Source organism: Phoenix dactylifera, unplaced genomic scaffold, assembly GCF_009389715.1.
Source record: "Phoenix dactylifera cultivar Barhee BC4 unplaced genomic scaffold, palm_55x_up_171113_PBpolish2nd_filt_p 000007F, whole genome shotgun sequence".
Taxonomy (NCBI): Eukaryota; Viridiplantae; Streptophyta; class Magnoliopsida; order Arecales; family Arecaceae; genus Phoenix; species Phoenix dactylifera.
This window is the reverse complement of record NW_024067666.1, coordinates 1802156-1828090: the sequence shown is the minus strand read 5'-3', so window position 1 is coordinate 1828090 and position 25935 is coordinate 1802156. Positions and strand designations below refer to the sequence as shown.

Below are 25935 nucleotides of genomic sequence, written 5' to 3'. Positions count from 1 at the left end.
TGATAGTTTTATTGCTCCACTAGAGTCCTCTAGAGTAACCAATCCTTTCAAGAATAGCCAAAAAGTAAGAAGAAAGCCATGCAATCCAAAATCCAATGACATCAGCCTCGATCTCTTTCTCCGATTCACGCTTTCACAAAGGCACTCGCCACATAGCTCCATACTTAGCGACAAAGACTCCGCACCCCATGAGCCTGATTCCCTGGTGAATGAAATCTTTATTGGCTTGGGCTGACGTTGGAGTTGATGGCCCGGAGGGCAAAAGACAAAGGTGCATCACCTTCCTACTTTTGACCTTGGTTGGTGCTGGAATAAAAATATCCGGGATTTTCTTTCAGGCTTTCACTAAGTTTTCAGGATTGCTTTGCCACGTGTCGAGAACAAATGATTCTCAGCTCCACCACTTTCACTTTTGAGCTTCCACGGAGTCCAGCCGGAATAAGAGAGGGGAAAGGGAGTACAATTCAGGCCTCGTCCGGGATTGCCTTTTGGTGATCGCCGGGTGATTTATCTGAATGGCGCCTTGATTTTATGGTAGTTTTGCACGCTGTTTGAGGTAGGAGACATGCTGAGTTGGTACTGGATGCTCAAATCTTTTAATTATATTGTTTTCAAGATGTTTTTGAGTTTTTGACGGGAGTTCTTACTTTGCTATAATTTTGCTTATGGTAATTGAGTCTGGGATAGAGGCTTCTGCTTGGAGTTATTGAGTTTGATGCATGAATGGTTGAAGGGGCATAGCAAACATTACTGTTACTCCATGGTTTTTTTCTCCTGTTTATCCTTCTGATTTAGGACTGAGTTCTTCTCATTCTGAAGTTATAAGTTAAAATCCAGTCTACTTTGGCCCTTAACTAGGATGATGGAGTGCATTAACTACTGCGCAAAAGTTCTGTAGCATGTTTCCTCTGTCTTTCCAAGGGCTGTAGATGGTGATGATGCTTCTTTCTGTAATCAAGTTCTTTAGATGCAATAACATCAACAACCATTGGTGGCTCCGTGTCTTCATTATTAAGTCAGTTACAAAGAGTTGGCGAGTGGACTGGGATTTGGAATTCTTTGGTAGCTGTCTATTTTGTTTTCCTTTTTCTATAAATAAAGCTCTTTAGATTCTACTGATCCAAGAAATTGTGTTTACTTTTGCTCCTCATGACATGGAAGCAACTTAACTCAGTACATATTACTTTCTTGTCAATCATATAAGTAAGCAAAACCAGTGTGTATGGAAATCCCAGTCTAACATGAGTTTCCTTAATCTTGAAATATTTTACTATTCAAAGATCATTTGCTTTTGATATTTATCTTCTCTTACAGATGCTCCTTAAGAGTGTTCTGTGATCATCACATGTATGTGATATTTGGCTTAATGATTGTTCACGTTAAATTAGCTAAATATATTGATCATTGTACTGGGTCTTTTGAGAATCAATGCATCAGTGCGATGAATTTTGAAGTTCTGAAAGGGAAAGTGGGAAATTGTCATTAAAAGAATAGTCAAAGGTAAGGATTCGGTTGAAGTTGCAGAAGTTGAAAATAAAGTGGTGAGGAATTGATGAAGATAATTTTGTCATTCGCATTTTTTGTGAGAGGGACTTAGGCAGTCCCGTGTGAGATGGGGCTACTGGAGCTGGAGTAGGGATATGTGCTCATAGTGTCTGAGGCACGGAATGAATCATATATCTGACCAAATAGATGAGACAGGGATTATTTGATAACGTAAATCTTTGTTAATTTTTTAATTTTTTATCTTCTAACTTCCAGCATCTTAGTGCCATGCTTTTTTTGATGCTTTCTCAGCTTCTGGAAGTATTGACATTGGTTTTTTTTGGTTCCTGTCATCTTAAAAAATGTATAACAGTTTTAGCTTTGTCTAAAGAAATGTAATGTGAAATATAATGAACTTACAATGCAGATATTGCAGCAAAGTGTGTGCAGATTTTTGAAGTTATGATCTCCTTTTCTTTTCTTCTCACCATTCAGTCTTTTATCATAAGATTTCTCAAGTTGTTTCCCTGGCTGTTTTGAAGAACATCATGAATACTTTCTGCCTTTAATTATCTAGACCTTATTTTGTTGAGATGTTCCTTTGCTATCTGATCATCCAATTCTCATCAGCATAGCTTTTCCTAAGATGATGATAGTCAATTGCACCAGCTTGATTGCTCTTTTGTATTTCTTGTGTGTGCACATGAGCTTCCCTGAATGCAGGACTTAGTAGATCCTAGAGTTCGTATATATAGATCTATTATGCTATATTGTCATTTTTATGTATTATTATTTATGATTTATCACTGAAGGATCATCTCCTCGTCCTTGTCCTTGTCTTCTATCAATTAAGAAACTGTCAAGTCTTCAAATTGATGCACTATTTCCTCCATCTTAACTTTACTACTGTCAAGTTCAGTGACCAACTTTTCTGAAACATGAATGCTTCCAATACCACAAACTAATCAATTTGTTTAAACTGCAAGTCGTTCTCTTCTTTTTGTTACTAATTTTGGTCTTCATTTTCCTTTGCCAATGCAATTCAGATGAAATCTGACTGTTCTCATGCTCTACATATTCATTTCAGGTGAAACAACATAATTTTAGGTCTCATAACTTATGTGTTTTAGATAAACTTGGACCCAATTTAATTACAAGTCAAAATGACATATATTTACCTGTTTTGGCATCTTTTGTTGATTCAATGTACCAAAAGGCTGACATGTTTGTTTCTTGCAAAAACTTTTAATAATGCATTTTTTGCCTCTTTTTTTTTGAGGGGGATAGTTGCAGTTTTTCATAGTTTAATATGTAAATTCTAACTCTTGCTTTAAGAGACAAAGGGATGAAAAGTATGGCAGGATGGCTTGGCTATATGTGATTAGTGGCCAAGCTAACCTTTAGCAGACTACTTCATATCTTTCTGTTTAGGCTGTAATCTTCTTGCCATGATATTGTAAGCCAAATGGATGGTTATCTTGTTAATTCTGAGGTTCTAAACATGCACTCTTCAACTTTTGACTTTCCCAAGCATTAATTGTTATGGGACAGTATAATGGCCCATGCTTTCCCATATGGAATTTTTATGAACTCTTATCCACCTGTGGCTTTATCTCACCATGTTTTGTATGATTAATGGGATTAGCTGGTAGAACAAGTAATATTGCACCTGGGATAAAGTCAACAACATGTTGGATGTCTTGTATAGGTGATACTCATCTAGTATTTATTTTGACTGTTCTAGTTTCTCAAATACAAATCAACAACTGAACTGTCAATGCCCTTTGATTTTATTGTAGTATTTTCTCCAATAACTATACTTATCTTTGGCAATAGGCATAAATCTGAGATTAGGTGGCTTCGTAGCAAGGGTGCAAAAAGGAGCTTTATTCTCTGACTGTAAACTGGTTCGATTATGTCACAGTTGTCTACTTCTGATGGGTGGACTCACTGTCTCAGGAGCTATTATTCATCTTATCTGAATGGAAAACTGGTTTCGATCCTGAGATACAATCAATGTTGAACACTCCAAGTCCAGTCATGCACCTTCAAATTAATTTTTGCGCTTTGCAGAGACCTCTGTTTTGAATATTATACAACTCAAAAAGATATAGTGTTACTAACCAATAAAAGAACGTGTGCTGCCTATCCTGCATCCAATCTCTAATCGTCTGTCAGAGTCTAGAATTCTGATTATGTACTCTGTCATCCAAATTGCACACAATATATTGCAAAACCTTGAGAATGACATATCAAATGTGAAAAAAAATACTGAAGTGAGAAAATCTCAAGCATCTAATTGCAAACAGTGGATGAAGCACAAACCTTTCCTCCAACTAGACATTGAGGTGTAGAAGAATGAAGTTTCAACAACTACTAATAAGTTACCCATGTATGAGATCTGCAAGCTGCATTAAGCTCCCGACCTCCTCTCTCCTCTTTTTGCATGCAGAGTATGAAGTTCCTTATCATCTATAATCACTGAAGGCCTTTCAACGTTTAAATCTCAAAACTAGTCAACCGAAATTTAACATATGCTCATACAGTATTTGTTATGCTCTAGTATATGATATTGTTCTGACACCACTTCTCTTAGTTGGTTAAGCTTTATTTGTTGAAATGTTCTTTTTTTAGTGCAGGAAAAAAGTTTTCTGGCTCTATTCAACTAACATCCCTAGCATTATGGGTTGGCTGAAAAAATTTTTTAAAGGCTCCAGTCATAAAATATCTTGGGGCCAACACCACGGAAAATATGCAGATGAGAGTTTTTGGAATGAGCCTTCTAGTTCATTGGTAATGACATTTGCTTGAATTTTATCCTTTCTTCTTTATGATAATTTTTTTAATTCCCTAAAAATTATGCTACATTACAGATAAATACTAATTATAATTCATCTGTCAAGATCAAGAAATAGAATAAAGAAGTAAAATTTACGTTAAACTATAATAATTTTCGTATAAGACTGCAATAATCAAGTGATCTTAGAATTGTTAAAGAAGCTAGCTTTTATTCTCCTCAAAGTTGTTACAAATTTTTGGTTAATGAGTTAGACCTAGGAAAATCTCATTCAGATTTGAACAAGTTCTTGGGATCTCTTTTTCAACCCTTAAATCTCCCTATTTTACATGACAATCTATTTTTTTTTTTTTTTTGCTTGTCACCCCTTTACATAGAACTAACTTCATGCATGTTTGATGCATTTGAATATCCTGGTGACAATATGGACAAATGGCCACCAAGTGTGAAGGTGTTATGTCTACCACTGCATGTTTCGGAAATGTTTCATCCAGCAAATAGTGGTAGTATTGCTTTAGAATGAGTCCTAGTGTTTAGTGTGTCTTAGTGTTATTTTATATGGGGATCCATGGGAATCTAAATTCTATGACCATATAGTCTTGTGAGTAAGGAGGTTACTATTTCAATGTAGATTACCTAGGTTGGCTACCTTATCCTTTTGTAGAAATAATGTTCCAACATAAACTGAAGTCTGATCTTCTTATATAAAACATAGGTTTTACAGTGATGGCCCAAAATTAAGTCATTTTTCCATCATCCTCTTGAAGTCATGGTAAGAAGCCATTGATTCAGGCCAACATGTTTCATCATTAATTTGGGAGTAGAATAGAGCAATAGATGGATTCCTACCCAATCGAATTCCTTTAATTCATCTTTTCTCTTTTGTGTTGTTGAAACTGCCACTATAATGCTTTTCATCTGAATTAATTTTTCTCATCTCAATGGTGCAATATTTTTTGATAAAATGACATCTGCAGTAAATTTCTGACAGTGATGTTCCCCAAACAATTTTTTCTGTTGATGACAAATGGTACCCCACAAACAAAGGAAACAGGGGAATCCAATCAACAAATCTTTTTCCTCCCATTTTCAAATGCGAATTCAGGTGCCAAATCAAATAGAAACTGCCTACAAAAGCATTGGTCAAACTAATGCAACAAAAGTTCTTCTTCATCACTTTTCTATCATTCCCTTCCAGTGATTACAAATTTACAATAATTACATGAAGAAGAAGAATTGCTTTTGTTAATCTTTTGCAGCAACAAGACCTCAAATGACCATTCTACTGTAAGATCCATCAGCATTTATAAACTTCTCACTGTGTATTTAATTTTAGCTTTCTGAATGGAAGCTCTTATATGTTTGCTGATAAGAAGGCAATGTATTATAGATATCAGGTTTTAAAGAAAGTATCTTATCCTTCCTTTACTTTGAATTTCTATAATGCAACATTTGCAAGCTACCTTGTGCAAGATATTGTCTTGTGTCTTATTCTTGCAAATCTTATATTACCGGGAATTATGGATGTAGGATATCCAGTCAGAGTCTGAAAATGAAGATATAGATCATGCTATTGCACTTTCTCTATCAGAAGAACAAAATAAGGGAAAGGCAATTGGTGAGTATTGTTTTAAAGCTTTTATTATAAATTTTGTTCAAGATGTTTTCTTATGGGACTATGAAGTTGTCATTCTTCTATCAATTCTTTCGTTCTTCTAAATGATTTATGATTTGACTAGTTTATACAGCCATCTATTATCACAATCTAAGTTCTCATTGTTAGATGCTATGTCTAGTATGATTTATTTATGAAATTATTTCTCACCTTTGGACTGACTGGTGGGAGCACACTGCATGTAACTTTAGTGCTAAATAAAGGAGGGAATATAATTCAACCCAACGCTGAAAATAGTACAGTCTGTTTTCCTTAGCATAAGAAAACATTTTGTAGTAATCAGGAACCAAAATAGAAGAACTGATAACAACTACGACAAGATGTTAGCCTGATAGTTTCCTTTGAGCAACACAGAGGGCAGGAGCAAGAGTCAGCTGTCATGCGATCAAATACTGAAGCCCAGATGTAAGCCATCTCAGCAGCTTCTTCAGTAATATGGTTCTCTAACAACAGTTTTATGTAGCAAGTTTTCATGACATCAGTGGAAGTGGCATAATGAATCATCCAAATTCTAAATCTTTGAGAATGGAGATGGGACCACAGAAAAAGCTGCTTTGGTGCATTTGCATTAATCCGTTGCCATGGTAGATCCAAATTCCCATTTGCTAAATTCATCTCGAGCTAATTAGACCTTCTGGAAGTTATAAGATTTTACTGACTGACCAGAAAAAAGATCTATTTTACAGTTAGACAATGAGAAAAGGGGCCTAGGACACCTTCCACAAATGGCATCATTAACCATTCTATGGGTATTTCAACTTTCTTAGGGAATCTTAATAAATTTTCCATTGAATTGCAATATTACATCTAGTATGGCTTGGGGAAGAGATTTGCCAACTGGTCTCCATGATATTTATTTAGGAACAGATTTTGCTACTGTTATTAGTAATAGTGATTGTTTTAATTGCATACATCCTCTCGAAGAAACCAAGGATATGAGAAATCTTCCATGCTAAAATTGTAACAACCCAAGACTTCACCCTAAAAGGCTAGCTAGAAAGTAGTATTTGAGTTTCTTGGTCTTGTATAAATACCCAGGATATACCCATTGCATAGCCAATGTGGGACTAAACATATGCCTGCACGAGTCCTTACATACTCCCCCCGTTTAAGCTCCAATATTTTTGCTAGGCTAAGTCTCCAAATCCATTCAAATCCAATCACATATATCATGATCAGCTCATAGTCAGTCCTAATGGACCCGTGCTGCAGTGTCTCATAATCCACATAGGCTATGTACCGGGTCCGCTCTGATACTATTTGTGACAATACAGGATCTCATCTAAAGAAGCTAGCTGGACGATGTTATTTGAGTTTCTTAGCTCTGTATAAATATCCAAGATATACCCATTGCATAGCCGATGTGGGACTAAACACACGTCCTCACGGTTTCTTACATAAAATTATATGAGGATCCGTGCGGGCGTGTGATTAGTTCTATATTGGCTATGCATTGGATAGATCTTAGGTACTTATACAAGGTTAAGGAACTCAAATGATACCTTCTAGTTGGCTTTTTTTGGGTGAGGCCCCGGTTTGTAATAGATGGTATTAGAATAGACGCGACTCATAGCTTATAGACTAGGGGACACTGCAGCACGGGCCCATTAGGGCTGACCATGAGCCGTTCGTGGTGCTTGTGATTAGATTTTAATTGATTTAGACTCTTAGCATGGCGAGAATGCCAGATTTTAAATAGGAAAATATGTAAGGACCTATGTGGGCGTGTGTTGAGTCCCATATCGGATATGCACTGGGTAGATCTTGGGTGCTTACGTAAGGCCAAGGAATCCAAATAATGCCTTCTGGCTAGTTTTTTTAGGTGAGGCCGTGGGTTGTTGTAGAAAGGGACCGTGATGGGGGGTGGGGAAGATGCCGGCGAGCAACCCATGGGGTTGGGAAGAGCAGGAGGGATTCAGTCAAGAGAGATCAAGAGTGGAGACAGGCTTTCTGAAAGAGTAGATGCCCTACAAGCCAATCGCAATTTGTATTGCGAAAGTTTTTTTCTTTTGATTTGTCCAAATCATGTACATGACATTTAAATATGAATAAAGGCGTTATGTTTTATCATATGCTGTTGATTATATTTATGATAAACTCCTTAGATTAGGACAATGGTTTTAAGACTATGATGAGATCATACTAGTGAGACTTAAAATCCTAAAATCCTAATCTTAAATATTCCCAGTCATGGATACATTGAGTCGGGGATCAATGATTACCGGAAAGACTGGCATGTCTTATGTATGCTCGATGCAGAGGATGATTGATCTCACAATCATTTGTGTGGAGACACTAATACAAAGATGTGGGTGCTCATTAGAGGAATGAGTTCACTGAATTGACCTACAAAGAGAAATCTTATGAAGTCTTACTTACATGTCAAAAGATGATTCTCTTAGTGGGAGTTGTGCAACTGATCCTATGACCTGAGATCACCATGGTATCTTGTGCACATGAACCCATATTTTGGTTTACACTCATTCATGACAATAAGTTATGTACGAGGTCTTCTGGATATGGTGAATTGTGTACGAAGATTATGAGTAGGTCAACAAGGAATTAATCACTTCTAGTAAGAGAAGATAGCATCCTATTTATTCTAATCATATGATAATTCAGGAAGCCTTTGATCAAAGCAGAATGAAAATTAGAAAGAGTTTCTAATATTTCATTATTTGAATTATCATTAAAAGATTGAGAAAAATATGAATATGAAATTGAGTTTGACATATATTCATACTCATATACATATTTGGGATGCAGTTTGATTAAAGGATTGAATTGCATGGTAACTTGCCACTGAAGGGTATTTTTGGTATTTCCACCAAATTCCATATTTTCCGGATAGACATGACACGTTGCTAGACGTCAATCTTGTTTTATAGATTTGATCAAATTAAAGAGTTTAATTCGATCACCAATTAGAAAGGATTCTAATTGTTAAGTTCGGGTTCGCGCAGTTTGGACTTAAATCGATTAGAAGAGTTCTAATCAAGTTGGGTCAACTCGCACTCACACCTATTGCTGGCTAAGTATGAAACCCAATGGGTCACACACAAGAAAACTTATCAAGGGTCTAATTGGATTAGATCATGTTTGCAAGATAAACATCCTAGCAGGTGTTGCAAACCTTAGCTCCTGATTCGAATTGGATTCGAATCTGATTCTTAATTGATCTAATTTGATTAGATCATATTCTAATATGGGTTAGCCAAGAGTTGGCACCTAATTGGCTTGGTTTGAGTCTAATTGGATTAGATTTAATAAATCATTCAATCTAGACCGTTAGATCTTGATCTACCGTTGGATGAAGACATAATGGAGAGTTGGTTTAACCCAATTGGATTGGGTTAGAGGATGGCTACCATAATTGACCATTGGATCTTAATCCCACCATTGGATGAAGATATAATGGGTCAAGTGAATGGCGCCTTGCATTGGAGCCCTTGGATCATCATCATGAAAGATCAAGAGGTGAGGCGTGATGGACATGTGATTAGCATGTGATGTTGACTTGGTCAAAATATGGCACCACATGAAAGGACATATCATTTGATACACCTCCTCACTTGATCTGCACCTCCTCTTATTTGATATGGCCCTTTAGATGATGCCCTTTCATGAGAGGATGTGTGGATGGGATGCATCCCTTGGAGATGCATCCCTACACCTATTATAAATAGGTTAGCACTCCATGGGTTTCATCATTCCAATTCCACCCCACTCCTCTCTTCTTTCTTTCTTACATTAGTTTCTTTCTTTCTAGCATTGCTTCTAGTGTGTCCTAAGCCAAGACAAGGTGGTCTTCTTTAGGACAAAAAGGATTAGAAGTGATTTTAGAAGGCTAAAGGAAAATAGAAAGGAAGGAAAGCAAGCCATTAGAGTTCTTTAGAAGAATTCTGCATTAAGGATCAAAAGTCTTTGGAGCTAAAGTCTTGATCAAGTTTTTCGTGTGGATCACCATTGGAGGGCGGACACTTGGACGCCTCGTGGAGATTGTACACTTTGGATTAGCGTTTGAGGTATTCTACTAATTCTGTATTTATTTTATATCATTTGATTGTAATCATTAAGGTGATCTAGGCTTAAAAGGGTTTCATGCATAGGGACTTTATTAAGAAATTTTTAAAATCCCTAACTTCCGCTGCGCATTATAACATGCTAAAATCCTTCGGTGGTATCAGAGCCATCCTTAATTGGTTCAATCAAATAATTATGTATGATGTATGATTATTAATTTACTATGAGATAGTAATGTCATATGCTTAGAGAAATGCTGAAATGTATGATTAATATATGATATGTTATGTAATAAAATATCATGATATGAAATTTTCCATATGAAAATATGTTGAAGCATGTTAATTAATTGCTTATGATTTATACATGCTATGAGATAGCCATGATGCATAATAGTTTATTTTAGACATGTTAAATGTATGTTACAATTAAAGAATGTGCTAGAGACTAGTAAGCCCTCAATAAAAATTATATTAAGTCATAGTGTTGAAAAACTTTGAGCTAACCCATTCTAGAACAATTAATCTAATTGGTGTCTAAGGAAAGCACTAAAGGTGGTTACTTAATTAGGACCTTACTCTCTGAGTAAGGGAAGCCTTCCACCTGCTTACCTGGCCAATTGTTTGATTGCCTATTATGGATAAGCTTAATATTAATATAACACTATTGATAGCCTTCCTTCATGCCTCGATATTATTATGTCAAGATCCATGCTAGTTTGTTGTGCTAACACAAGACTTGCAATGGGGACTGATGTTATACTGTCTTGGTGCATTAAGATGCTTATGGCATATTTTAATATATATTGCCTTGTTGTGCAACCACAAGGGCAATATTATTCGAATATGACTATATGGAAATGAAGGGTTTAACTTAACTAAAATATTATTGTTTGTTGTGCTAACACAAGGCAATAAGTATTTTAAGAGGACAAGATAAAGTTGAGAATTGCATGAGATGCAATTGGAAAGAGTTTCCTACCTTTGAACTCATAAGAGTTTGTTGTGTAAACACAAGGCTTTTTATGATGAATTAGGATCTCAACCCTACTAAGAAAAATTATATTTTCACGTTTATCATAGGAGAGGGCTATGATATTCGATAAAAATAGTAGGAGACAAATTAGATTAAAGTCCTTATCTAGTTGCAAACATGTCATCATGATTGGTCTGCTTATATTAGTTTTGTTCTTGCATATGTAGAATTATTAAATGGCTTCTTCACTTTCACTAAGAGGCATCTTAGATGCCAACAAGTTGACCGGACCAAACTATGTGGACTGGTTGAGGAATTTAAAGATAGTACTCACTCAGGAGAAAATTTCCTATATACTTGAAACCCCTGATCTTGGAGATCTAGGGGATGATGCTACAGAAGAGGAGGTTGCCACACATAAGATGTGGAAAAATGACAGTGTGACTGTCAAATGTATCATACTTGCCTCTATGAACAATGAATTACAGAGGCAACATGAAGGCATGGACACTCAATCCATACTTCTCAATTTAAAAGAGTTGTATGGAGAACAAAGCAGGACTGCTAGGTATGAGATATCTAAGCAGTTGTTCCGTGCTAGAATGAATGAAGGAACTCCAGTGCAAAACTATGTTCTTATGGTTATAGACTTGATCACCAGATGAAGTCAATTAGGTTTTGCTATGGATAGTGAGCTCAGTCAGGATTTGATCCTGCAATCACTGCCTAATTCATTCTCTCAATTTGTTGTGAACTTTCACATGAACAAGCTGAACACCTCCCTACCTGAGCTGTTAAATATGCTCAAAACAGCTGAAGGGCATATTAAGAAGGATAAAGGTCCACTCCTTCTTATAAATAGCACCTCTATGAGGAAATCGGGAAATAAGGGTTCTAAGAAACGATTGAACCCCAAGAGTAGCATCAAAAAGAAAAAAGGAAAGAAAAACTCCGGATCAAGTACCTGTTTTCATTGCGGCAAAGCTGGCCACTGGAAAAGAAATTGCAAGAGTTTTCTTGCAAGTATGAAGACCGATGCAAGAGTTGCATCAAAAGGTATGTTTATGTTACATACCAACTTGTCATTAAGTTCTTCAAATTCAAATTCATGGGTATTGGATACCGGCTGTGGTTTTCACATTTGCAAATCTTTGCATGGACTACAGAAAATTAAAATTTTGAAGAAAGGTGACTTCGAGCTGTATGGCGCTGGAGGAGAGTCCATCCAGGCTGAAGCTGTTGGAACCTACAACTTGGAATTGCCTTCGGAAAAGCTCCTACAATTAGAAAATTGTTATTATATGCCCAAAATTATTAGAAATGTAATTTCCATTCCTTTGTTGTTAAAGAAAGGTTTTGAAATTAATGGAAAGGGCAATGGTTGCTCTATTTATTTTTCTAATAAGCATCTTTGCAATGGCATTATGGAAAATGGTCTTCTAGTTTTATTACTTAATGACAATGTCTTTCATATTAATAAAAGCAATAAAAGAAAGAGAGAGGAAGTGAATAATACCCTCCTTTGGCATTGCCGACTTGGTCACATAAGTGAATCAAGAATCAACAAGTTATACAAAGAAGAGTTCTTTGATCCTTATGATTATTAATCATTAGGAACTTGTGAATCTTGTCTTATGGGAAAAATGACCAAGTCTCCATTCACTGGACATGGAGAAAGGGCAAGTGAGTTATTAGGACTTATACATACAGATGTATGTGGTCCTATGACAACTTCAGCTAGAGGTGGATACTCTTACTTCATCACATTCACTGATGATTTATCAAGGTTCGGATTTGTGTATCTTATGAAACATAAATACGAAGCCTTTGATAAGTTTAAAGAGTATCAAAGTATGGTTGAAAAACAAACCGGAAAGTGTATTAAAATCCTTCGATCTGATCGAGGAGGTGAATACCTTTCTAGTGAATTTTTTAAATCATCTTAAAGAAAAGGGCATTCTCTCTGAATGGACACCTCCGTATACGCCACAACTAAATGGTGTAGCTGAACGGAGGAATCGTACTCTATTAGATATGGTAAGGTCCATGATGTGCTTTACAGATCTTCCTATTTCCTTCTGGGGTTATGCCTTAGAAACTGCTACATATGTGCTAAACAGGATACCTTCAAAATCTGTATCTAGTACTCCATATGAGATATGGAGAGGTAGAAAGCCCAATCTTAAATATTTTAAAATATGGGGCTGCCAAGCATATGTCAAAAGAAATTTTGGACATAAGCTAAGTGCTAGATCAGATAAATGTACATTTATAGGTTATTCCAAAGAAAGTATTGGATATCTCTTCTATCACCCTACTGAACAAAAGGTATTTGTTAGTAGGCATGCTACTTTCTTAGAAAAAGAGTTTATCTTAGAAAAGGGCAGTGAAAGAAGAATTGAACTTAATGAAGTTCAAGACCTACAAATAGAAACACAAGAAATTCTTCAACCAGATGTACCCATTGATGAAGTACAACCACAACACACATCTCCTCTCCAAAGGTCAGATAGAGTGCAAAATGCACCTAAGAGATATGGGTTTATCATTGAGAATGATGAAGCCCACATCGTCGAAAATGATGATCCTCTGACCTATTCGGAAGCTATCATGAGTAATGACTCTAACAAATGGTTAGAAGCTATGAAATCCGAAATAGACTCTATGTATACCAACCAAGTATGGACTTTGGTTGATGCACCAGAAGGTGTAAACCCTATAGGTTACAAATGGGTCTATAAGAAGAAGATTGGAGCAGATGGCCAAGTAGAAACCTACAAGGCTAGATTGGTGGCAAAAGATTTCAGGCAAAAGCAAGGAATTGACTATGATGAAACTTTTTCACCAGTTGCCATGCTTAAATCTATTCGGATTTTGCTTGCAATAGCTGCATACTATGATTATGAAATTTGGCAGATGGATGTCAAAACCGCCTTCCTTAATGGTTATCTTGAGGAAGAGGTTTACATGACACAGCCAGAAGGATTTGTCTCAAGTGGGAGAGCAAATCAAGTATGCAAGCTTAAGAGATCCATTTATGGATTAAAGCAAGCATCGAGGAGTTGGAACATCCATTTTGATACAACAGTCAAAGAGTTTGGTTTTATCAAAAATGTGGATGAACCATGTGTGTACAAGAAGACTAGTGGGAGTGCCGTTGTCTTCTTAATATTGTTGTCTTCTTAATATTGGAAATGATATTCCAATGTTACAATCGGTCAAGACTTGGCTATCAAAAAGCTTTTCCATGAAAGACTTGGGAGAAGCATCCTATATACTTGGTATAAAGATCTATAGGAATAGATCTAAAAGGATGTTAGGCTTGTCCCAATCTAAGTACATAGATAGTGTGCTGAAAAGATTCAGCATGGAAGGAAGTAAAAGAGGTTACTTACCTATGAGTCATGGCATACGTCTCTCTAAGAAGATGTCTCCTAAGACATCTGAAGAGAGGAATAGAATGAATTCTATTCCCTATGCTTCGGTAGTAGGATCAATTATGTATGCTATGCTATGTACTAGGCCTGATGTTGCTTATGCCTTAGGCATAACAAGCAGATTCCAGGCTGATCCAGGAGAAAATCATTGGATAGCTGTGAAAAATATTCTTAAGTACTTAAGAAGGACTAAAGATATTTTTCTAATTTATGGAGGATCTGAGTTGAAACTAGAAGGATTTTCTGATTTTAGTTTTCAATCAGACCCAGATGATAGCAAGTCCACTTCAGGGTATGTCTTTACCCTAAATGGTGGTGCAGTGAGCTGGAAGAGTTCCAAGCAGCAAACTGTAGCTGACTCAACTACTGAGGCAGAATACATCGCTGTAAGTGAAGCCGCTAAGGAAGCTGTCTGGATGAAAAAGTTCATCGCTGAGTTGGGAGTAGTTCCTGAGATTGCTGGACCAGTTTCAGTTTATTGTGACAACACTGGAGCTGTTGCTCAAGCAAAGGAACTAAGATCTCATCACAAATCCAAGCACATTCTAAGACGCTTCCACCTCGTTCGAGAGATCGTCGAGAGACAAGACATAGTCATTGAACGAGTAGACACAAAGAACAACTTAGCAGACCCGTTCACTAAAGCTCTACCACAACAGCAGTTCGATCGCCACCTCGACTGTATGGGGATAAAATATAAGAGCGATTGGCTTTAGTGCAAGTGGGAGATTGAAAGAGTAGATGCCCTACAAGCCAATCGCAATTTGTATTGCGAAAGTTTTTTTCTTTTGATTTGTCCAAATCATGTACATGACATTTAAATATGAATAAAGGCGTTATGTTTTATCATATGCTGTTGATTATATTTATGATAAACTCCTTAGATTAGGACAATGGTTTTAAGACTATGATGAGATCATACTAGTGAGACTTAAAATCCTAAAATCCTAATCTTAAATATTCCCAGTCATGGATACATTGAGTCGGGGATCAATGATTACCGGAAAGACTGGCATGTCTTATGTATGCTCGATGCAGAGGATGATTGATCTCACAATCATTTGTGTGGAGACACTAATACAAAGATGTGGGTGCTCATTAGAGGAATGAGTTCACTGAATTGACCTACAAAGAGAAATCTTATGAAGTCTTACTTACATGTCAAAAGATGATTCTCTTAGTGGGAGTTGTGCAACTGATCCTATGACCTGAGATCACCATGGTATCTTGTGCACATGAACCCATATTTTGGTTTACACTCATTCATGACAATAAGTTATGTACGAGGTCTTCTGGATATGGTGAATTGTGTACGAAGATTATGAGTAGGTCAACAAGGAATTAATCACTTCTAGTAAGAGAAGATAGCATCCTATTTATTCTAATCATATGATAATTCAGGAAGCCTTTGATCAAAGCAGAATGAAAATTAGAAAGAGTTTCTAATATTTCATTATTTGAATTATCATTAAAAGATTGAGAAAAATATGAATATGAAATTGAGTTTGACATATATTCATACTCATATACATATTTGGGATGCAGTTTGATTAAAGGATTGAATTGCATGGTAACTTGCCACTGAAGGGTATTTTTGGTATTTCCACCAAATTCCATATTTTCCGGATAGACATGACACGTTGCTAGACGTCAATCTTGTTTTATAGATTTGATCAAATTAAAGAGTTTAATTCGATCACCAATTAGAAAGGATTCTAATTGTTAAGTTCGGGTTCGCGCAGTTTGGACTTAAATCGATTAGAAGAGTTCTAATCAAGTTGGGTCAACTCGCACTCACACCTATTGCTGGCTAAGTATGAAACCCAATGGGTCACACACAAGAAAACTTATCAAGGGTCTAATTGGATTAGATCATGTTTGCAAGATAAACATCCTAGCAGGTGTTGCAAACCTTAGCTCCTGATTCGAATTGGATTCGAATCTGATTCTTAATTGATCTAATTTGATTAGATCATATTCTAATATGGGTTAGCCAAGAGTTGGCACCTAATTGGCTTGGTTTGAGTCTAATTGGATTAGATTTAATAAATCATTCAATCTAGACCGTTAGATCTTGATCTACCGTTGGATGAAGACATAATGGAGAGTTGGTTTAACCCAATTGGATTGGGTTAGAGGATGGCTACCATAATTGACCATTGGATCTTAATCCCACCATTGGATGAAGATATAATGGGTCAAGTGAATGGCGCCTTGCATTGGAGCCCTTGGATCATCATCATGAAAGATCAAGAGGTGAGGCGTGATGGACATGTGATTAGCATGTGATGTTGACTTGGTCAAAATATGGCACCACATGAAAGGACATATCATTTGATACACCTCCTCACTTGATCTGCACCTCCTCTTATTTGATATGGCCCTTTAGATGATGCCCTTTCATGAGAGGATGTGTGGATGGGATGCATCCCTTGGAGATGCATCCCTACACCTATTATAAATAGGTTAGCACTCCATGGGTTTCATCATTCCAATTCCACCCCACTCCTCTCTTCTTTCTTTCTTACATTAGTTTCTTTCTTTCTAGCATTGCTTCTAGTGTGTCCTAAGCCAAGACAAGGTGGTCTTCTTTAGGACAAAAAGGATTAGAAGTGATTTTAGAAGGCTAAAGGAAAATAGAAAGGAAGGAAAGCAAGCCATTAGAGTTCTTTAGAAGAATTCTGCATTAAGGATCAAAAGTCTTTGGAGCTAAAGTCTTGATCAAGTTTTTCGTGTGGATCACCATTGGAGGGCGGACACTTGGACGCCTCGTGGAGATTGTACACTTTGGATTAGCGTTTGAGGTATTCTACTAATTCTGTATTTATTTTATATCATTTGATTGTAATCATTAAGGTGATCTAGGCTTAAAAGGGTTTCATGCATAGGGACTTTATTAAGAAATTTTTAAAATCCCTAACTTCCGCTGCGCATTATAACATGCTAAAATCCTTCGCTTTCCGCCCTCTTTTGAAGAGCAGTGTGATAAATTGAGAGCGTGATAGGGGGTCAGGAATTAAAAGAGAGTTGGGAAGTGAGAGTGATCCATTTCGGGCGACCGGATAAATTTTGGCTGAAGTCACCGAAGTGCAATTTAGTTGTTTTCAGTCTAACCTAGTTTGTGATTGGTTTGGGGGATCACCTCGAGCAACCAAACAAGCCAAACTAGGCCACTTCAGCCGAGCTATAGTTTGGGGGCCCAATTTGGTGTAACCAAACATGCCCATAAACTACACTTGTGATCCTAGATATTTTGGAGAACAACGCTGATATTTGAGATCTGGTACTTGCGATCCTAGATATTGATACTGCGACATTTGTTTTCATTTAATAACTCATTGTTTTTACATCATTGTTTTCTGTTGTAGAAAGGTGGATACTCTTTATGGTTTTCTCTTGGCTTTCATTGTTTTTCCGCTTTCTGTTATTTTAATTTTTTCCTTTGCTGCTAGAAATTGTTGGTGAATAACTTGATACAAGTATTAGTCGAGTTTTCTGTTGAAGATTTACACCCAATATATGGGTTTATGTTCCTTATGTTTTTCTTTAACCAGTTTATTACGTTTTTTCAGAGAACAAATCTTATGCAGAGGAAGATGAACAGCTCGCTAGGGCTTTGCAAGAAAGTTTGAATGCTGATTCTCCTCCCCGTTATAATGGTCACATTTTTCAACCACTGCCGTTTTTCTTTCCCTCAGGCTTCAGGTATTTCTTTCCTGGACTTGGTTTATGAACTCTCTTTTATCATATATTTAATACCTGCATATCAACTTTCTGATCAGAAATGAAGATGCATTGCTGACGTAAATGTTCTTGGTTTGCTTCTTGTATTTTTGGAAATGGATTTTCTTGTTCACACTGGTTAGTTTTATAAGGTGGAATATTCTGCCTAATAAGTTGTATATGCAAGTAAAATGAAAACTAAGGATTGACTGAGGTTTAAAACCTTCAAAAAAAAAAAAATGTTGTTAGTCAAAGTACATTGTGGACGGTGGATATCTAATCTGTTAATCCATAGTTCTCAATGCTAATGTAAATCTTCAAGCTCCATATTCATGCTTTAGTTGGGAATCTTTTATTTCTATGCTAACATAAGAGAACACCTTTTGCTGGGGTTTAAGACCTGTGGCAAGTTTTACATGTATCAGAAAAGAATTGCGAAACAACTTGTTGGAAGTGATATATTGTTGTTGAGTATAATTTTAATTATTTTTTAGTCATGATTTTACATTTTTGAAACCTCCTTTCTTTTTTATTCATTTACATGAATTGAAAAGTTACGAAATCTAAAGAGGGAATGTTAGTAACTATTTTGCTCAAGAAAACAAACTTTTAATAGCTATCAAATATCACTGTTGGATCTTACATCAATCCTATTTTGAAATTCAGTTGTGAGAAATTAAGTTAACATCTTAATTTTGACTCCTAAAGATTTAGGAAAAACCATGGTGGGTATTGATTATCAGGAACCAAGATCCTATCATGGTGATTCCTTGTGAGGGTATGGCCAACCAGGTATCAGTTATACATTGCAGGATGTAATCTCATAATACATCAATTATATCATTGCAAAGGAAAAATAAAAAATCAAGGAGCATGTTTGAATTATCAATGTAAACCTTATTAACCAATAAATCTATTTTGTTCTAAATCTTGAACTTTACCAACAAGCCTCAAGTTGTGTATATGGAGCTGGCTTCATGGGTCAAAGGGTGATCAATTAAAGACTGTTACATGTCCTGTGAAGGATGTCAACCCTTTACGAGCTATTTCCAATTTCATGGCCAAGGCAACTATAGGCAAGTGGCTAGCCAAAATAGTCCATTAGCAACTGGGGAGACTGATTACATCATTTATCAAACTTGAGCTTATGCAACCAGGAAGCAACCTTACAAGGTTTTCCTTGAGTTTCAAAGTCAGAATGAATCAAGAAGGCATGGATTGTAGTAAAGAACACATTCATCTTTGAGGCACAGTATATAGGATAAAGAAGATAAGATAAAGAAGTATATAAGATAGATTCTTTGAATGTTGGCGTCACATTGGAAACTCTGGCATCTCATGCTGGATTGCATCATATCAACCTATAGCCTAATGAAGAAAAAGGTCTTTTGTCTCACTCAGTTGTATAATCTTTCTTGTTCTCTTGTAACGTATATGAAGCATCATATTGGATTTTATTGAAACAAAATTTTGGTCTAGGATATGTGCTGGATGCAAAAAGGAAATTGGTAATGGGCGCTATCTCAGTTGTATGGGTTCTGTTTGGCATCCAGAGTGTTTTCGTTGCCATGCTTGCGATCAACCAATATCTGATTATGAGGTACGGAAGCTAGTACACAGGGATTGTCATCCTTGAAAAGCTTGAAGCTTATTGTTTTGTTTTTTGGGTACAGTTCTCTATGTATGGGAATTTCCCATATCACAAGTCTTGCTACAGGGAACTTTATCACCCAAAATGTGATGTCTGCAAGCAATTTGTAAGTATTTGTCTTTTCAAATTTATATTTAGCTATACTGCTTACTAAAATGCAGATTTCTGCTATCTCTGTTATAAACCTAAAATATATACATCCATTCAGCATTAAACATTAATGCACATGAATGGACTAATATGTCCGATTCTGCGCCCCACAGAATTCCTTTCAATGATTATTATGTAAAAATGTACAATATGGAATCTGAACAATATATGGGGACCATGACAGAACATCTGCACCCACTTATGCCCTTGGATAAGTTTCATTTCCTCCTGTGGTGTTTGTACCAGTTTATGATTTTCTTTTTTACTCATGTTATTTATGAGTAAAAATCCTGAAGGTAATAATTAACATTGTTAATGAACTATGCCATGCGCATGGTCTATGTTGGTTTCTGGCCTAACCATTTGCACAATTGCTTCAGTATCATTTTTCTGTAACTATATTAAATAATTTATCTGGCTTGTGCATCTTATCCTTTTAGCATATGATAGAAGTACTACCAAGTTTAGAAATCTTGCATCATCCATCAGACAGTTTTGTTTTCCTAACTTATTTTCATTTTCAGAGGTCCTTTATAGATTTTGAGTGGGAAGCACATTGAGCTAAATGCTCTGAAAAGCATTTCAGCTTCTCTCTCTCTCTCTCTCTCTCTCTCTCTCTCTCTCTCTCTCTCTCTATATATATATATATATATATATATATATATATATATATATTAGACACATGATTAGGCAAGAAAAAGCTACCAGGTTTCACTATTTGTATTCCTCAACAATATATAACATTACTGTCATATTTATCCCTGTCTGGCTTTTTGTTCTGACATGTCATTGTATTCTGTCTATCGCTTATATACTCTCTCCAGAAACTTTATGAGGTTGCATATGTGTTATTTGAATGCTTCAAGGTTGCATGCTTCTTAAATTTTGTGATATTACTTATGTACAATCATAGTTTGTTTTAACTTTTAACCCTTTAAAATGTGTGTTTTATCAGTTTATCATGATGATCTTTCTTGCAGATTCCAACAAATAGAAGTGGCCATGTTGAATACCGGGCTCACCCTTTCTGGCCACAAAAGTATTGTCCCTCACACGAGCGTGATGGCACTCCTAGGTGTTGCAGTTGTGAACGGATGGAGGTTGGTACAAATACTAATTCCAAGACCACTCATCAGGTCTTAGATAATTGATGCCACGTATCAAGTTATACATTGATTTATGAACTGTTTTAGTATAAATTTTTTATTTGAACCATTTTCTTATGACTTATTTGCCTTGACTGTGTTAGCGTTCACTGCTGAACTGGCTCAAATTCACAGTGCTTGTTGCATCTTTTGTTTGATGATGTATATTCTGCTCATTTATCCTCTCTTTATCTTTCAAAATTTCAGCCAAGAGACACAAAATATGTGACTCTGGATGATGGGCGAAAACTCTGCCTAGAGTGTCTGAATTTTGCAATAATGGATAACAGCGAGTGCCAACCTCTTTACATTGATATACAAGAATTCTATGAAGGTTTAAATATGAAAGTGGAACAGCAGATTCCATTGCTTCTAGTTGAAAGACAAGCCCTAAATGAAGCCATGGAAGGAGAAAAGAATGTGAGGCATTTTATAATTTGTTACAGAACATGTAATAAGCTTAGCTTAGAATTTATTTGTTACATGTTGCTTTTAATTTCTTCTTCTTGTTCTCTATCCTGGAGAGCAGGGGCATCACCACACTGAAACCAGAGGTCTGTGTCTTTCGGAAGAGCAGATTGTTACCCGTGTAAGATTTTTTAAGCATTATCATTTTAAAATGTGGTTACAGTGATTATTGAAAGACATAAGCTAGTTTTGTCTGAGTATTCATTATTCAGAATCACTGATGAAAAAAATCTCAATCAGATTTTACGAAGACCAATAATTGGGCCTGGAAACAGAATCATAGATATCTTGACAGGGCCCTACAGACTGGTTCGGCAGTGTGATGTAACAGCCATTCTTGTATTGTATGGGCTCCCAAGGTATTGTTATTAATGGGCTCCCAAGGTATTGTTATTAACTCTCACTTTCCTGCAGTGGTGGGAGCCTCATGCACTGCCTGACCTTTTACTTGTTCCATCCATTATAATTATGACTCTATCTGTGTTTTGTAAAATTCCATCTTTTTTGGCAAAGGACTCGTGCATATTTAACTCTAAAAACTAAATTTTTTTCTTAACTGAAATCTGGCTCAGCATCTTTCAGAAAGAAGGAGAGAGATTATTGTTTTCTCTGTACTGCAAAATTTCAATTATTTCAGTAAGAACAGTAGGCAACAATGTCTTCTATGGCTGCAAATATTGCTGTAATACTTGAATATCTGTGTGCAGATTACTGACAGGGTCAATACTGGCTCATGAGATGATGCATGCATGGCTTCGGCTTAAAGGTAACCTTATCCAGTGGCCATTGGTTTCTGTTGCCATTTAGTTTCCTTTTGCTTTGATTGATCCTTTGTGTGCAACAACTTGGGCTAGTTTTCTTATGGTTACTGATTGAATCCATTCATGCATAAGAAGGGATCATCCAGGGAGAGGATTTCTAATTTGTGTCCTACCCTCCTATCCTTGATATGAAACCTGACATAACTGAGGATTTTTTTTTGGAAAAGAAAAGAAAAAAACATGTTATATCCCTTTTTCAATGCGCTAAAGCCACCTAAGTCTTCAACCCAAGTGAGAAGGAAATTTGCCTGGCTTTCTCGACTGATTTTGCTTACCTACTCGATGGTTCTGGAAATCTTTAGACAAATAAGGGGATTTCAGATGGCACGAAACTATATCTTTTACTAAAAATTCAATCAGAAAAGGTCGCCAGAGCAAGAAGAATGCCATCTGTCATTAGTAGCTTCTTAATGTTAACTGAATCAAGCATGTGTCTATGCCTAAGAGCAGGGTTATGTGCCTTATTTTTTGGCTTGACGTCGTACAGACCCTACCTGACTCAAGTAATCAGCTGATCCACCACAACTAATTTAAGTAAATCTCTCTCTCTCCCTCTCTCTCCCTCTGTAAGTTTTTATTACTTTGGGCAATGACAGATTCTTTACATGTATTGTCCCTACGTCCAAATAAGACCAGTTGTTTCTGTGGACAATCTCTTACTTTTAGAATCTAGAGTTAAACACATCTACAATTGCACCTGCCTTTTGGAAGCAAGATAGGATCAGGGTGCCAATTAATTGTAAGATAGTTCCACCAAAGTGCTTTTTTTGTAATATCGGATCTTTTAAAATACATTGCGAAGAGAAATGCTTGAATCCAACTATTTCTATGTTGTGCATGAACTGATGAACTAATCTTTTGCTATCAGATGAATGACTTTTTGTGCATTGAACTAAATCTAGAATGGTCATCTGCCAGTTTCTTACTTCGTAACAAGATAATGATTAGTCTCCTTGATTTTCACGAATAATCTTGGAAAGAAGTGGCTCATGGTATTGATGCAAAGTTTACCAAAGTGGATTTTCTTTGCCTCAGAAAAGAAGAAAATGATGCCAAGTTCCTTTAGTAGCTTATGTTATTTAGGATGTGAAGCATGGCTTTAAGCCTGCAAGCATACGTTGTGATGTTATTAGAACTCTGATGGTTCAAGATTCTAGTGAGATGGAAGTTTCTTCATTGTCGTTTTGCCTCTTTTCTATGCTTGCGAGTGCTGTGTTTCTGAATGCACTTAATGAGAAGTGCTGAGAGCACTGGTCAACCATGTAGACTTAGTTGGTTGACTTTCCCATGGCTTACATAAAATGAGAGAGAGAGAGAGAGTATTCTATTTAACCAAGAATTTATTCTTTGAAATTCTAGTTCTTTTTTATTATTATTTCTTTCACAACTTATTAAAAATGTTGTTGCTTTTTAAAAATTGTGACAAAAACAGTAACTAGGCATTAAGTACAGATGTATTCGCAATTGTATTTGACTGTGTTCCATATATAGAGATATTATTCTTTGCTGTGAGGTATCTTGCTTCCTTCTTGTCGTAACCTCAAAGAGTTCAACGAAGCCATGCCCTTTGAATGGACTATTTTTTATCTAACTCAAAAGGTTGTTTATATGTTTCCGAGTCTTTCATCGTAACAAAATCAGTATGTATGAGTTCCTAGTTTCTATATATTATGCTTGCAGGATTTCGAGCCCTTAGCCCAGTAGTTGAGGAAGGCATCTGCCAGGTGCTGGCTCATATGTGGCTCGACTCAGAAATCATCTCAGGAACTGGCAGTAACATCGCATCCAGCTCATCATCCTCTTCATCGTCGACTTCATCTAAAAAAGGCCCAAGGTCTCAGTTTGAGAGAAAACTCGGAGAATTCTTCAAATACCAGATCGAATCGGATACTTCATCAGCATATGGTGATGGCTTCAGAGCTGGCAACGAGGCAGTTCTTCTGTATGGCCTCAGACGCACCCTCGACCATATTAAATTGACAGGGACTTTCCCATACTGATCGTGGTCAAGAGCATTCCGAAACTTAGATTATGTTTATTTCTTTGCCTACATGCAGAAAAGATTGCCAAAAATATATATAGCAAAAGAAAAAATAATCAACCGAAAAAGGATACCACAAATTAGTTGCCATGCCTGTGAGGTTGTAATTCCTTGAGCAGCCACCTTTTTGTTGCAGACCATACTGCACTTTAAAAACGAAGAATCCAGTTATGTACCTAAACTAATCTTTGTTAAACTGCAAGAACAGTATGTTGTATGTTTTATATGCACATGTTGGCATGATAATGGCGTTGCTTGCACGACTAGAAATTCTAGTTGATAATGTTTGCAACATAGTCCTTTTCCATTTTTCAAAATTAATTTGAAACCTCTGCAATATTTTTCAGCTCAAATTGATAGAGAATCATTTGTAAATTTATGTTATCATCTATCATCAAAGTTTACCTTTTTAGTACAAAGAACGGGTCATGTTAAAAAAAACAACCATCTTTACTATATTTTTCTAAGTATGCAAAAAAACAACATAAATACATGGAGTGTGGTGTCGGGTGATAAGAGTTGCTGGGCTGATAAAGATTTTTAAACATATGAGATTTTTCTTTATCCAAGGCCTCTTTGGTTGCTCGCAAGCAGGCGCTGTCAATTTAGATATGCTGGAAGTTATTTTAGGTATTTGGCCCAACGCCTTCTAAGACCTAAAGCTGTGTGCCTCCTCAAACTCGGTAGCTGTGAAGCTGAATTGGGCCCGTCCTAGGGCCCAACATACTGAAGTCGGCAAGGGGTGCCGACTTCAGTTGGGTCATCGTGGGGGTGACCACGCCGGCCGAACGGCCCGCGAAATCACCGCACCACCCCCCTCTTCCCTCTCTACCTCTCTCTCTCTCTCCCTCTTTCTCTTCTCTGAGAGCCCACCCCTCAAAAAAATTGGGTTTTTCCCTTCATCTTCTTCCCTCTTCTTGAGACGATCGCCGGAGCCGTAGTCGTCGCCGGAGCCGCCACCGCCGCCGGGTATCCACTCGTCGACGACCGGAGGTGAGAAAGATCACCTATTTACTACTTTTTATGGATTTAAAAAGGGAAGGAATGAAGGTTGTTGATCTGTTTCATCTCCCCTGTTTCGGAGAAGTTCTGTGAAATCCGGCCGGCCGACGGTGGCCTGCCGGGGTCAATCCGGCCGAAACGAGTTCGGCCGGAGGTGGGTGAACGGGGGCCGAGCTTCCAGCCCCGGTTCCCTCTCTTTCCTCCCTTTTCTCCCTTTCTTCCTCTCCTTCTTCTCTTCCTCTTCTCGTCCGGCACCGCTCGTGAAGGTGGGGTAGCCGACGGCGGCTGGCCGAGCGTCGCCGCCGAGGGTCACAGTCGGCCGCCGAAGGCCGACCGAAACCACCAGCCACCCCCCCCCCTTCTTCCTTTCCCTCTTCTTCTTCTTCTTCTTCTTCTTCTTCTCTTCCTTCTTCTTCTCTTTCTTTTTCTTCTTTATTTGGTCTGGGTTTTTCCTCGCTTTGAAATCCGTGCCTCACTTGTGAACCAGACCTTGAACCGGGTTTAAATTGTGAACCGGTTTCACCTATTCCATGAATGGGTTT

The 25935-nt window shown here is 37.0% G+C and overlaps 1 protein-coding gene across 2 annotated transcripts; it reads left to right on the top strand.

The window, feature by feature from the left end:
* Nucleotides 1-383: 383 nt before the first annotated feature.
* Nucleotides 384-24666, top strand: LOC103712297 (protein DA1-related 1-like). Of its 2 annotated transcripts, none has more exons than XM_008798780.4 (12): nucleotides 384-556; nucleotides 4120-4278; nucleotides 5813-5900; nucleotides 17965-18097; nucleotides 19595-19715; nucleotides 19789-19872; nucleotides 20897-21016; nucleotides 21269-21481; nucleotides 21591-21650; nucleotides 21770-21888; nucleotides 22237-22295; nucleotides 24031-24666. In XM_008798780.4, exons 2-12 carry the CDS (start codon nucleotides 4168-4170, stop codon nucleotides 24348-24350), a joined length of 1428 nt encoding a protein of 475 aa, XP_008797002.1. In that variant the 5' UTR covers nucleotides 384-556; nucleotides 4120-4167; the 3' UTR covers nucleotides 24351-24666. The 2 variants fall into 2 exon arrangements, with proteins under 2 accessions (XP_008797002.1, XP_008797001.1); XM_008798779.4 differs by having other exon boundaries at nucleotides 385-556; nucleotides 4125-4278.
* Nucleotides 24667-25935: the final 1269 nt, after the last annotated feature.